This window comes from Pantherophis guttatus, chromosome 2 (assembly GCF_059756535.1).
Source record: "Pantherophis guttatus breed Tessera chromosome 2, ASM5975653v1, whole genome shotgun sequence".
NCBI lineage: Eukaryota > Metazoa > Chordata > Lepidosauria > Squamata > Colubridae > Pantherophis > Pantherophis guttatus.
Genome location: NC_142064.1, coordinates 54,929,420 through 54,943,415, shown reverse-complemented (window position 1 = coordinate 54,943,415; position 13,996 = coordinate 54,929,420). Strand labels below are relative to the sequence as shown.

The 13,996-nt window shown below is 43.3% G+C and overlaps 1 protein-coding gene across 4 annotated transcripts in view; it reads right to left on the bottom strand.

Annotated features, from left to right (window-relative positions):
- PRDM6 (PR/SET domain 6) overlaps positions 1-13,187 on the bottom strand; it is an 89,907-nt gene extending 76,720 nt beyond the window's left edge. Inside the window, exons 1-2 of one of the 4 annotated variants that reach the window (XM_087886011.1) lie at positions 12,756-13,187; positions 11,499-12,070 (exon numbers count right to left, since the gene is read on the bottom strand). In XM_087886011.1, the coding sequence (XP_087742137.1) occupies positions 11,499-12,060 (562 nt within the window). In that variant the 5' untranslated portion in view covers positions 12,061-12,070; positions 12,756-13,187. Of the gene's footprint in view, positions 1-11,498; positions 12,123-12,755 lie in introns of those variants that run through there. The other 3 variants (XM_034409968.3, XM_087886009.1, XM_087886010.1) reach the window with 3 other exon arrangements.
- Between the last annotated feature and the right edge of the window lie 809 nt (positions 13,188-13,996).

Here is a 13,996-nt window from a genome sequence, read left to right as displayed (position 1 = left end):
GATCATTTGCATTGAATTCTATCTACCGCTAATGCTCTTGCGTAAAATTTATACAAGTGCGGCTTGATCGCTTGCTATATGTATTATATTCCAAAAAGTTTCTGAAACCAACTAACTCAATTATTGTCTGGGTACATTTGATTTAGGAATAGATCTATTAACATTTCAGAACTGTTTCATGTTTTACATCTGTTTTTTGGGACATTTAAATGTCCCGATTTAAATGACCTTTAAATGAACATAATGCACGAATTACTTTTTCACCTTTTAAAGTTTAGCTGCAATCCTAACATTATTGGATTAAATTCATACATATAATAGATCTAATGAAATCAATAAGCTGCATGTTAGCAACTTGTCCCATTTATTTTAACAATACTCTAAGTAACACAGTTTACATTTAATCATTGTTTACAGCTAAATCTCATTCAGATAAATGGATTATATTTCTACTGAAAAGATTAGGAGTCAAGATTTAAGATACACTCAAATCAATTTACATTCAAATCAGAGGCTCTGGATTCCTTTGGCATCAACAGAACTTCAACCAGAGGATAAGTAGATGAAAAGTCTATGAATTGTATGCTTAGAAGCAATAAGCTTTCTAACATATTCCACAGGAAATATGGTTAAAAACAATGCAGCTTTATATATTACTCTTAAATACTTTAGTCACAAAACTGTTTCATTAAAATAAGTATACCTGATAAAACCACAAATTCAATAACTTGTTTTCTCTAATGTGGATATTTATTCCATTTCAGGATAAATAATGTTCATGGTTTTCTTTTTTTCCCTTTTGCTAATATTACACACATATAAAGCATTATCAGCTTTTGGATCCATTTACCTGAATTAAAGTGTTTACATATTAATTAATATATGTTCTGTCAATACAAAAAATAATTTTTCCACTGCAAAGGAAAGAAAAGTAATCGTATTTTTTTTAGGAAATAAAGAAAACATCAATTTTAAAGAAGCAAACAGCTAAGCTATTTACGTCTTATTGAATATAAGAAACATCAGGAGAAAAAGGAAATATAGCTTGCCGTTTAACTAGTCATATTTTTCAAGAAGAAAAATAAGAGAGCAACCCCAAAATCTTGAAAATATTTATATTGAGTTTCATTCTGGTGCATATGGAAGAAGTACCATTATTAACAGAGCAAGTCTTTTAGAACATTGTTAATAAGGGTATCAAAATATCCATATATAAGACTGTGTCTCATCTTCCTTTCAGAATTTATTGTGAAACTAAGTTTACTTCAAGTCCATCTAGTTTCAAGGGAGCATTCATTCAGACCTCTATTCATCAGTTTCTGAAAAATGATTTAATACTCATCATCAGTCTGAAAAAAATTGTCACAACAAATTAGATATTAATAAAATAACCAAAATATGTATGCAAATACAGCAAAAATAAAACACAATTCAAATTGTTTAATAAGTGCATGTAGAACATACAAAAGTTTCTTTCCCCGAGTTACAAACATCAAGCAATGTATTTCATGTAAAAATCCTTATATGTGAATTGGCTGTCTCTAATGTAAGCTTTCTAACAATTTGAGATTTTGTGTAAGATTATTGGAAAGAAATACCTGAAAATATTTTAAAATAATTCATATTACTTTTCTTTGACTCTTTTCCATCAGGTGAAATTTTATCTTTCTGACTATGGGGAAATTATTAATAATAATTTTTATTGTTATTAATTTCTACTTATAAAGGGAAAAATGAAAAGCACAATATAGTGGATTGGACATATTAGTGAAGTTGAGGTTTTTTGTTGGTCAAATGTTATGGTTGGTTTTCCCACTCTCACCATTAATCAATTAATTTCTTGGGTATAATAAGCTTTCTCAATTGAGTTGCGGTTGGTGAAGGCAACCATTTTTAAAAATGCATACCGCTATCCTAAGTGTTATTCTTCAAAAGTAATAATGAACTCAACAAAAAGTGTATATTTAAGTATTCAGGCTTTTTTTTTCTGCAGTCCTAAAGACACATAGCTGGAACTTTTACTAAACTCAGTTAAAACTGTTTCTAGTAACTTTTCCCATAGCTTTACACGTATAATACATACATTATTCTTCCTATAATAGAACAGATGTCACAACAACAGTTTTGCAATAAGAATGTTCGCTCAGTACTGGAAACGTGTACCTACACACGACAGTGTGTGTATATTCAATTCTAAATGCTCACTTAGAATTTGATTTTAATAGAAAGCTTAGTTCTGTGTACCATTTCTATTTAACAGTATCTATTCCTCTTCTTCCTTGTCTCAAATACAGTAATTGGTGTTGTTTGAACATTCAGCCTTCCCCTCCTATAAATCTAAGTATATTGGTGCCAAAAGATTAAAAGTAGAAAAACTCTCTAAAAGTCTTAATCTCTCCGTGTTTAACAGTAGATATATTACAGCCCAACAACCATCTAAAAAAAAAGATCTATGTTGTTGCTATGCCAGGTGCATACAGCTCAGTAAATCTGAAAGAGTTTGACATTCAACCTTCTATCTTACAGCTGAACTACAGTGACAACCATACACTGATTTCACACGTGACACTAAAAACCAAGCCAGAGATTTTCCCATGTTGTAATTGCTGTTAAAATCTTGCTAACACTAAATAGCAACCGCAAGTCAATAAGTTTTAAATCATTACATTTTTAAACCTAACGTATATTGTAGTCAGCGTAAATGTTACGTCCATCGCACAAAACTAATATAGTCCTAATCCAAAATTTAACATCCAACATATTTATTTCATTTTAAGTACATTTAATGAGGTAGAAAGATTTAACATCATCATAAATAAAAGTTATCCAAGGATGAAGCAACATTTTTAGTTACTTAGGTGAATTTCTATCTCACCCAATCTTTCAAAATGACACAACTTTGAAGCATCTAACAGGTTGTTAACAAAAGATACGTTTTTAAAGGTAGGAAATATATGTAACTCGGGGTTAGCTATATCTTACTTATACAAGAAGACACTAATGAAACAATCTCACATTGTTCGAAGTACTTCATATAAATTAGCTTTATACCATGTCTCCCAAATATTCAGTTAGATTATTTATTTGTGAGGGGGAAATGTTATTAAAACTGAGGACCTGCCATTCAGAATCCCTTTTGAAATTTCCAGTATTTTTAGGTAGAACAACATTACAATGTAGAACATGACTTTTTATGACTATGTATGATACTTTACATTATACAAAGCAATATGTGGGCCATCCCAGAAAATGAGTTCGTTGTGGATCTGTTCTCTGGATCAGCTCACTCCACCCTGGAACTCTTCAGATGTTTGAGCTGAAGTTCTTAACAGTGTCTTACTCAGCATATAATGGATGGTATTGGGGAAGTTTAACTGGATTTAAGAATGGTGTATATGAATCAAAGGGAGGGGAAGGGAAGGGAAGGGAAGAGAGAGAAAAAAGAGAAAGAGAAAGAGGGAAGGAAGGAAGGAAGGAAGGAAGGAAGGAAGGAAGGAAGGAAGGAAGGAAGGAAGGAATAAAGAAAGGAAGGACGGAAGGAAGGAAGGAAGGAAGGAAGGAAGGAAGGAAGGAAGGAAGGAAGGAAGGAAAAAAATTGGGACATAGGTGCGGTAACTTAATCGCTAAGAACTACACTTTGGCCAAAAGTACTTAGCTGTACTGTAGTATCTCATCTTCCAGGCAATGTTAATCCCCATCAGTAGTGTTGTTCCAGTCTCAAGGCTGATCTCACCCTTTTATCCATTCTAAAATATCATAAAATATTTTTGAAAGATGTAAAGAAGATCGTAAAAGGCAATCACACATTTTCAGTTTGGCCCAAGCAGACATTTTTATTTCTTTTCACTGAACGTATCTTTTATTCATAGTTTCAGCTGTTGCACATAGTCGTTTATTTTTGAAATTAGAGGAGGGAAAGTCTCCAAGCTACTTTTTTAATATTATGATCCTAAGAACGAAATAGATATAAAGGAATGCTAACATTTGCCATGATTTGTCCAAATAAATAAGAAAAATTAAGCTAGCCCAAATCTGCAATTCTACATGGTCATTACCTAGAGTATACACCTGTTAACTTTCTCTTTTGCCAGTTCCTTAAACAGATAATACAAAACATATTCCAAACAGGTTTACCAAATCATTTTGGTAAGATGAATAAAGATGCCTCCTGTTCCATTTTAATAAAGTTAATTGAAGAGAGCACTAAAGAATGTAATGCGAGATGCTACACTCAAAGCTGCATCAATTTTAGCATTTCCATACTCTTTTGGTATGCACTTTTCTTTACAATCTAGATCCTCAGTGACAGTTGCATTATACTCACCCAATTGCATTAATCTAATTTGTACCAACATATAATTGTACCTTGATATTTGTATCTTGGTTTGAATATGAGGTTAGACGTGTTCCCAAAAGTACACCAGTATGCTAGCAAAGAGATTTTGGTCCTTGGTGCAATTATTCAGAGAAAGTTTTAGAAATATCTTGTAAGATACAATTAGGTTTTCCTGCACAAGTTAGTTATTTGAATCCTCTTCCTAAATATTAATACTAACATAGTTGCTACTAATCATGTTATAAATCAAACTTAATTATTAAATTTCAGGCCTACAACCTATAATTTTATAGAAGGTGCGTAAATTATATAAATTATTACATAATTCAAACTGACTTTGTGTTTTGGGGTCATATAGGCCTCTTTCTCTCAACGATTTACAGGATTTTATAGCAAAAACCAGCCTTTGTTGTGGCAATATAAAAATGTATCACAGCAGGGCTGGACTAACCCTTGAAAATATTAACGACAAAACAGCTTTAGTGCAGCTTGAATCTGTAACCAACACATTGAAATAATAATAGTAATGGTGATTATTGATAAAAGCAGTAACCGTCACAAATCAACCTTGAGTTTTCACTTGAAGCACAACCAATCAGGGGGAAGATATCCTACTTCTGATACATTATGGGAAGACCTAGTTCTCTGGAGAAGGCTTTGAAGTTGGGAATGGTGGAAGGAAAGAGAAGAGGACAACTAGCAACAAGATGGCTACAGTGGTGATGGACACGCCATTGGAACACTGAAAGGCCCTGTTAGAGATAGATGATTGTGGAGAAAATTTATAGGTAAGAGTCGACAATGTATTGATTGCATGTTTTCATCACCATCATTACTGTTTCAAAGAGAGTTATGTTTTTTTTTCCCCAGGAGGCAAAAACAACCAAAGACATCCCAACCCAATACAGGAATAAAAGGTGAACCCAGCCTCACTCCCAGAAAGGCCTCCTCGCAGCCCACCTAATGGCAAACCCTGATGCCCTTGAACCCTGCAATGTCTTCTCCAAGTGGAGCCCAAGTCCCCAAACTCTAAGACCAAGTGGAAAGTAAGCCACTCCTTCACCTGCTTCTCCCAAGTTCTCCCGCCCCAGCAGCCTTCACCCCAGAGAGGAGGGGCAGGCAGGGAGGAGGCTGCCCTGCAACTCTTCTTTTTTGCTTGCCTGCCTGCCTCCCTCCACGCTTGGATTTCCCACCTGGTGGCAGGTGACTGGCCCCCCAGCCTCAGCCCCTCTTTGGGCGCCTGACAGATGAGCCACGGAAAGACACATTAGGGTCACCTCCTGAGCCCAGTCGCCAGCCAGCCTCATTGATTGCCACCCAACTGAGGGGAGGGAGGAGGGCAGCCACGCGCATCTGCCTCCAGTAAGCAATTGGAGGAAAGAAGAAAGGAAGCGATTGACGGTCCCAACAGAATCTGGAAACCGTTTGATGAATCTTTTCCTCCACCATCCCCCACATTTCTTCCACTCCAAGAGACCCCCGATAAACTCAGTAGGACTTCTGAAAAAAAACCCCACCCTGCATTAGAGTGGGGTTGGTTGCACCTTCCATGTAGGCGTCTTTCGATCCACAAACTCGTTAAACCCAGTGTCTGGATTCGATCAGATTAAGAGTAGAACGAAAATACGCACCTCTCTTTCTCTCTCCCTCTCTTTCCTTCTCTTTCTCTCTCCCTCTCCCTCTCTCTCTCTTTCTCTCCCCCTCTCTCTCTTTCTCTCTCTCTCTCTTTTTCTCTTTCTCTTTCTCTTTCTCTCTCTCTCTCTTTCTCTCTCTCTCTCTTTCTCTCTCTCTCTTTTTCTCTCTCTCTTTCTCTTTCTCTCTCTCTCTCTCTCTCTCTCTCTCCCTCTCCCTCTTTCTCTCTCTCTCTCCCCCCTCTCCTTCTCCCTCTCCCTCTTCCTCTTGTTTTGCAAAGCAAATGGATCAAAAAAATCCAGGGTTTCTTCATGGGCAGGATTTGGGAGTGAGATAACTGAAAAGACAACATTGTTCAGCTTGGGACAAGTTTAAGCTGCTACCGGCTTTTGCATGAGTATAAGCGGCAAGGAAATATATATATATATATATATATATTCCTTCGATCGCGTGTACTAAGGAATTAAATTTCAGTGTCAAGTATCAGAAGGTTAGGAGAATATTGTGTGTAGATAAACCTTGCCACCCCTTGCCCCTGGGGGAGCCCCATACACAATGTGGAGATGATGAATGGGCATTGGGAGAGGAGATCGAAGCCAGGGCCGTCTTGCCTCAACTCTCTCCTACAAAACTATAGGGCAATTAATTGTGCCTTGTCCCCTCATCCTTCATCTCCTTGTGGCACATATCGATGGAGATTACTGCTGATGGACCATTTTATCACCTTAAATAAACAGTCACCACCTCTTCTAACCTCAATCTAATACATGGGCCGCAAGTCCTCCTCGTAAAAGGTGCCGCTCCTGATGGGGAGAAAACAGAAGAGTGGAAAAATAACTACAGCACGTTGAAGCTATGATGGCAACCGAGGGAAATATACACACCGTACAGATAGACATACGTCGAGGTTTAACCCCAAGAGGCTCCTCTTCGCCGCAGTCCCCCGTCCCCCACCACCGCCCCATCCCGCTTGCCCGCCAAGGCTGGGAGTGTGGCAAAAGACGCCCGCCAGACAGACGGCTAAATGCGCGGAAGGCTGTTGAACCTGCCGCTTCGTTTCACACGTTGCAGAGCGCGGCGAGGGGGCAGAAACGTCCCTTCTTTTGTTTTTCAACCTCCGGGGAGGGTGGGGGTGGGGGAAGGGCAGCGAAGGAAGCAAAGATGCGTTTGAAAACTAGGCTTCAATTGCATCAAAGCAGGAATTAGGAGGCAGATGTAAAGGAGGCGCGGCATCTCCTCCTCTTTGGCTCTGCTCTTAATTTAAGGACTTTCCAACTCTATAAACTGCCCTTCCTTTAAGTACGGAAAGGTGGGGGGGGGGACTCTCTTGGACTTATAGTCATCAGTAAAGCAACTTAAAGGTGGGGTAGAAATAATTGCGCCAGGCCAAAATGTTTTGTCTGGATTATTGCTTCTTTGAAAATCTTAGGATAGGAAACCTTCCACTTCCTTAAAAACACCGAACTTGTTTACTCGCGTGGACGCCGTGAAAGAGAGAAGGGTCGGGATTTCTGTTCATTTCCCGTGAAAAACGCATCTTCTTAACTCAGAAAATTTGGGGTGCATTAAACCTTTTACAACGTCAGACCCAGATTGCTCATTTCACCGAATCCATTCCACTCCCAGTTCTTTCAATGTGCTGTGATCTCCTTGCTAGAATATTTCCGCCAGAAACAGCAAACCTTCAATGTTTGAAAGAAATAAATAAAAATCAATCTGTCCGGGCAATATCTTCTCCACCTTAACCTCAAATTAATTTATGCCAAGAACTGGAAATTCCTAAGTGCCAAAGACAGCAGTCAAGTGTCTATTTATCTGGAAGTCGATGTGTAAGTGAAGTAATGACGGTTTATGGTTTTTAAAAGTGTGAAATTGTAAATTAGCTACTCTTCATGTTATGGAATCATTGTCACGCAGCAAAACAGATGCCTCGACAGAAACCTATGAAGTTACATGGCATCATGCCATTGTCACTTTCATATATTAATGTCAATAATAACAAATAGCATTATATTATAATGGATAGTAACGATATTGGTGATATAATGAGTACGTTAATTAGTATTAATCTAGGATGAAACCCTGCAACTTTTTCCTCTGCTTGCACTACAGATTTAATTAAATTTTAGCATTCCAGTTTGTATTTTGCCTGGAAAGCATTTAAGCTGAATAGTGTTACTGACAGCTGGATTTGTATCCTAATTAAGTGAAATATTGGAACTCTACTCAACTCATTAGGGTTTAGACTCCATCCATGGAGTAAAGAGCCACTAAAATTAGTAAATGTGTTTTGGGTAAGAGTGCTAAATGACAATCCAATAACTTGCTTTAACTGGGCTAAGGGTGACAAAAATATGTGTTTTACAACAGTCAGGGACAAGATTAATGATGGGGAATAAGGGAAAGCAAATGAAGGCACCATCAACACGCAGAAGTCCTTGTGTTAGATAGTAGACTAGCCCCCCTCTCCCAAAATTTCTGACTTTCTGACCCAGGATTTCTAAATACTTAACTATTTTTTTATTTAGTCTCCAGTCCCAGCCAGAAACCTGGGTGGTTTCAGAAGTATTCTCTTCCAATTGCAATAGAAGTCGTGTGTTGCGTTTGCTACTAAATGGAGCAAGGGGCACGTACGTCCAAGTGTTCTTGTTCCGAGCAATGGGCACATTCGAACGAACCGGACAGCAAACAGACAGCAAATGGAGGAAACAAAGCAGCGAAACAAAAAAAGGAGCTTCATTCATTTGGGCACCAGAAGGGCCGGTGCGGGAGGAGGAGAAGGAGAGGGGAGGTCTCTCGCTCAGCTCTAGTGGCCTTCGCCTTCGCCAGCTCACAAGGTTTCCCCACCACCACCAAAGTTAGGTCCCTTCAAAGAGCAAGCGCCAGCTCCTCTGCAGTAGATCGCATTTTCACCCACAGTAGAGAGGGACCTTCCCTCCTCCCAGACTTGCTCCAGTCATTTGACGGTCCCTAGTCGCCCCAGTCTTTTGATGGACCCCCCCCCCGGTTTTTTGTCGGTCCCTAAGAATTTGGGACCCTCTTTACGACATAGAACAGACATACTCGGCGACGAAGTGGCGATCACAGGGAATGAAAAGGAGTGTTGAGCTCGAGGTCCGAGCATCGACGGCCCGATCCACCAGCAACCTTAGCCCAGGGCTCTAGACTTGGCCTGCCGCCCAATGACCGGAAGAAAGTCCTTTCGGTAACATTATAGGACTCTTTTTTCAGGGAGGGAAAGAGAAAGGAGAGGGCCGGGTCGAAGCCGAGGTTCGGGATGGGGGAGGGCCGGAGTGGGGTTGGCGCGAGCTCCGCTGCCTCGCTGGACCCCAAATCCGCCCCACGCGTGGAGCTGAGCTCCACTGCCTAGATCGAGCCACCCTCTGGAGCGACTGAAGGCCACCTGGTGGCTCTTGCAAGCCTTTCTGGGAAGAAGAGCGAAAAAAACTTAATTTCGGACAAAAAGAGAAGAGAGCCAGTTCGATCCCAGGAAGTGGCTTTTCTTTTTTCTTTTCCTTTTAAATTCACCAGTTTGCTCTTTAGAATAGCCCTTCCTCTCTCGAATTACCGATTTCGGTCTGCGAGAAGTAAAGCTCCGGTATCTATGCTAGCAATTAAAAGCGCCTCTCGGAGTCTCTTAATTTATGATGCCAATAATTTATGGGATCGCTTCTCTCTAAACTCCCTCCGCTTCTTGGGAAAACCACCCGCTGCGCCATCAGGTGATAACGCAACAAGGCAGGATCGGAAGAGGAGCCTCTGGGAAATGCTGGAAACTGATCCAAAGTGACGCCTCGCTTTCAGAGGACGCTTAAAAAGAGAACGGCTAAGATTACAATATTCCATTGTAATTCCATTCCCGTGTAATATCCACTCCATTGACTGCGGGCGAAGAAAAACATCTAGTACTGTGCTCTTCTTCTCTTCCTAGATTTAGAGTAAACATGGGTCGGATTTGGCTCACTCCGCAGTGCGGAGCACTATGCAACCTGGGGCTTACTTCCAAGTAGGCTATTTCAATTCTCTGACCTCTGAAGACATTTACTTTTATGTAAATTCAGTGCTAGTGCAACCTTGTTATTACAATAAGTTGTATGGGAAACTGGGAAATTTCTGTAAGTTTGGAAGGAAGTTTTAGTTTCAAGTGGAAATATCTGTTTGAGTGATTGCTACTTTTCTGTCCCACCAACTTGGCAATATAAACCATAATTTTTAGAATTAAATTGATGAGGTTTCAAACGTTGGAAGTAAAGTATTCTTACTCAGACTTTACATGGATTCTTCTGCCACACAGATCTATACCCATTCGAGCCCCAAATACAATTAATTACTCTCCTAACTTGATTGCATTTGTTTCCATGGAAATATAGTGAAAGTGTAAGTCATACAGTTTGAAGTAGAATGTTTCACTGGGCTGAAGAACAACTAACTTAAAATACTACAAATAAGAAGAAAGGAAACGTACAACTATATTGTACTTTCTCTTGTATATTTTTTCACATATTTAAAGGGTTTCATTATGTTGCCATTTAAGATAAGATTTTAAACAATTTCAAACGCCATCCATAGTGCAAGCAAATGCAGTGCAAACTACAATTCTGGGGAAAAAAGGTGTTCTGTCAAAATCTGTATTTTGGGAGGGGGGGAAGAAAAACTATCAAAAAATAATTTACCCTTGTGTACTGTAAAATAAATATTACTCTTTTAATTTAAAATTTCATTCTGCAATTCCTGTTGAGTTTTGAGTCTCAATTATACTTCTGAGATTTATACTTTTGAAAACTAACTTCCTATAAAACGGCTTGGCCACTAGCGAGCAAAACCCAGAAAAACCTCGATGTTAAATGAAATGAACAAGAGTAAAAGGTATATGATATTTCCAAACAAGATGATGAAAAAAGTTAAATTTCTTCTCCTTGGCTGTATTCTCAAGTCTTTCCAACTCTCTTGCTACACCATTAAGAAGAAAACCTTGAAAGTAAATACAGTTAAATAAAACCACTCATTTTCAATAAAGTTACAGTAAGTAAAGCTTTGATAAACAACCTACTAGGGGATAACTACGTTTTCCAGAGAACAGTTGTGGCAAAACAACGTTGTCCAAGATTTAATTTAAGCTTACTTCTTAAATTCATGAAACTTTGGAGAAGGGAGTCCCGCTGCGTGGAACAGGGAGCCCTGAAAAATGCAAAGGTGGAAAGGCCGGTTTGAAAGCTTCTTTTGGACCTGCTTAATTTAAAGTAAACTGTAGGCATATTTGAGGTACCTAGGAGATTTAGTCCTATGCCTCTCATTTAAGAGTGGATTTGGGGTGATCCTCTATATGCTAGTGATTCTGATTGTGATCTTGCTGCATGAAATTCCCTACCAGCCGATTCGCACAAAATCGGCAAATTTATTCCGGAGTAAAACTTGTGCAAGTTTGCCACAGAGCTCGGCTGTGTGGAGGAACAAATTCGGATAGGAGGCCTCAAAGCACTTGAGAAAAGAAAGGACCCCATTGCCTAGAGAAAACTCGGTGGGTACGTACGATTGTTGGGGTCCCCGGTGTGCTGGTTGAGGGGAATGATCTCCATGCGCTGTTGCCCGTAGAGGTAATAGTCCAGTTCTTCGGCGGTGCAGCGAAACCTGGACGCCCCCCTCTCGTTGCACTTGGCCAGGCTGCCGCCGCCACCGCCGCCCCCTCCCAAGTCCTTGGTCTGCAAGAGCGAGACCGAGGCTCCAGCCGCGGGATCGGAGCTTTGGATCGGCCCAAAGACCGGGATCTGCGACATCGGCAGCGAAGTCAAGGTGGCCAGGGAGGCGACGGCGCACGAAGATGGGGCGGACGAAGGAGTGGAAGAAGAGGAGGAGGAGGAAGAAGAAGAGGAGGACGAGGACGAGGAGGTGGACGAAGAAAGGGAGGCCGGGAGCTGCCGGAGGTTGTCACAGGTTGGGTCGACGACTCTTTCGGGCGCCTGAAGGGGATGGCCCAGCAGCCCCACGCCGCCTTTCAGTTGGCTGCTGGGTGGGAAAAGCTGCTGCCAGTGTTGGAGGTAAGCCGGGTCCACCTTGAGGAAAGCTGATCCGCCGGGGTCGCCGGGCTTCAGCATCTCGGCGAGTCTGGGGAGGAGGAGGAAGGAGGGGGGAGAGAGAGCTGAGAGATTCTGGCGGGATTTTGGTCACCCAGGTGGGTCTCAGTCCACTGGACAAGTGCGGGCAGGAGAGAAGCTGTATCTTTTAGTGACAGCCCACCCGAGATTTTCCCGGCACTGTTGAGAACTGGGGAAGCTCCTTCAGGTTCAGGCGCAGAGCCTGACAGAGTAGACCCCCCCCCAATTGTCACGGGGGGAAGAAATGGGGGAGGGACCCGGAGACTTTGACCTGTCTCCTCTCTCCCACCCTCACCCCAAAACTTCCCGCTCCTCTGCGTTGGAATCGTCCCCTTTATTCCCGTCCGTCTTTCCCACCGCCCTTCTGCGCATCCTACCGCATCCCCCGACCCGACCTCTTCCCTTCCAACCCAGGGAGGTCACCCCCAGCTTCCCCCCCCCCAACAGTCGAAAGCCCTCTGATTTCCGCACCCTAATCCGAAACGGGAAGAGGGGGGGAATAGAAAAGAGCCGAGCCAGCAAATCTCGAGGCAAGCAAGCGAGCCCCTGCCCCGGCTCCGCGGCGAGAAAGTTGGCTCGCGGGAAAGCAAACTTCATCCGATCGCGGTCAGGAAGGCCAGCGGCCTGACGGGCAAACCCGCCCCCCCGCTCCCCTCCGCCTGAGGATGCCGGCTGCCGGGCCTCTCCTTCTGTACCTGAGGTGGAGAAGAAAGTCTCCGGGTCCAAAAGAGGCGAAAAGGACGAGGGAGGTCGATTCCCAACAACCTGGGCCGGGAGGGAGGGAGGGAGGCGACAAGCAATAGAAGCCGGAGCGGGAGGGTCGGTTAACCCGGCAAGGGAGAGTCCGGCTGGCCTCTTGGCTGGCTCAGCGCGCTCTTTGCTGTGGCTGCTCGGCTGAGGCGGCTGGGCTCAGCGCCGTTCAGCGCGCTTGGCCGCCTTTGGGCGAGCCACGTGGGTTTGACGACAGCACCAAACACGAGCGCGGCGGGGGGGGGGAGAGAGCGGGCGGGGGAGGAGGGGAGCGGGAGAAAGTGCCGGATCTGGGACCGAGAAGCCCCGCGCTTTTTTCCCAGCCTTCCTCCCCTCTCCCCCACCCCCCACGCCTCACGACTCTCCCTCATAGTCCCGCGCAAAGACGCGCGTGCGCGCGCACCCATCCCGCTTCTGGGGTTGGGGGGGGGCGGCTGAAGTTGCGAGCGTGCGGAGCCGAAGAGGGAAAGGCTGCCGCTGCCGCCGTTTCCCTTCGCGGGTTCCTGAGGTGGACACGCGGACGGCACGCGGAGCTGGAGGCAGCTCCGCTTCTTCCGGGGACTTTCTCGGTTCCCATAAGAGAGCAAAGGACGTCCCTGCAAGAGCCTCAGGTCGCCCAGATTTCGTGGAGAACGAAATGGCCGAAGAGCAAAAGCGGATCCGTTGGGCGTGTGAACGGGCCATTTCGCTCATCTTCGAAGTGGCGTCAGGGAGGAGATGCTGGCCCCCCTCGGCCTTTGACTTGCCCCGCTCCTCCTCCTCCCCACCCCCGAGGTCCCCCCCTGACCCCACTGCCATTGTCAGACCCTCAGCTAAAGTCAAGTTCCGTTTCGAAACAATTCAGGCGCTTGCTTGTTTTCCCATTTAGCCCTTTACGTGGCTTGCCAAGAAGAGCCCGGAGATTCGCATCTCGGCCCAGTCTTCAAGTCGAGGTTGCCCACGCCAGACTAAGCTTTGGGCACGGCCGCTTATTGTGCTCCAAAGAAGCCTGAGTTTCCTTTCCCAGACGGGGAGGGGGGGGTGTCTGTATGGCCGCCCCCACCCCACCCCCGCGATATTTTCCACCAGGACCTAATCTATGAAAGTGATGGTTAGGAAGCACTTTGGAGAAGCGTTTCGCTCTTTTGCCCACGAATAAATGGGAACCCGACGGCCGTATCTAATTGTGTGTGGAGAAGAGGGCAAT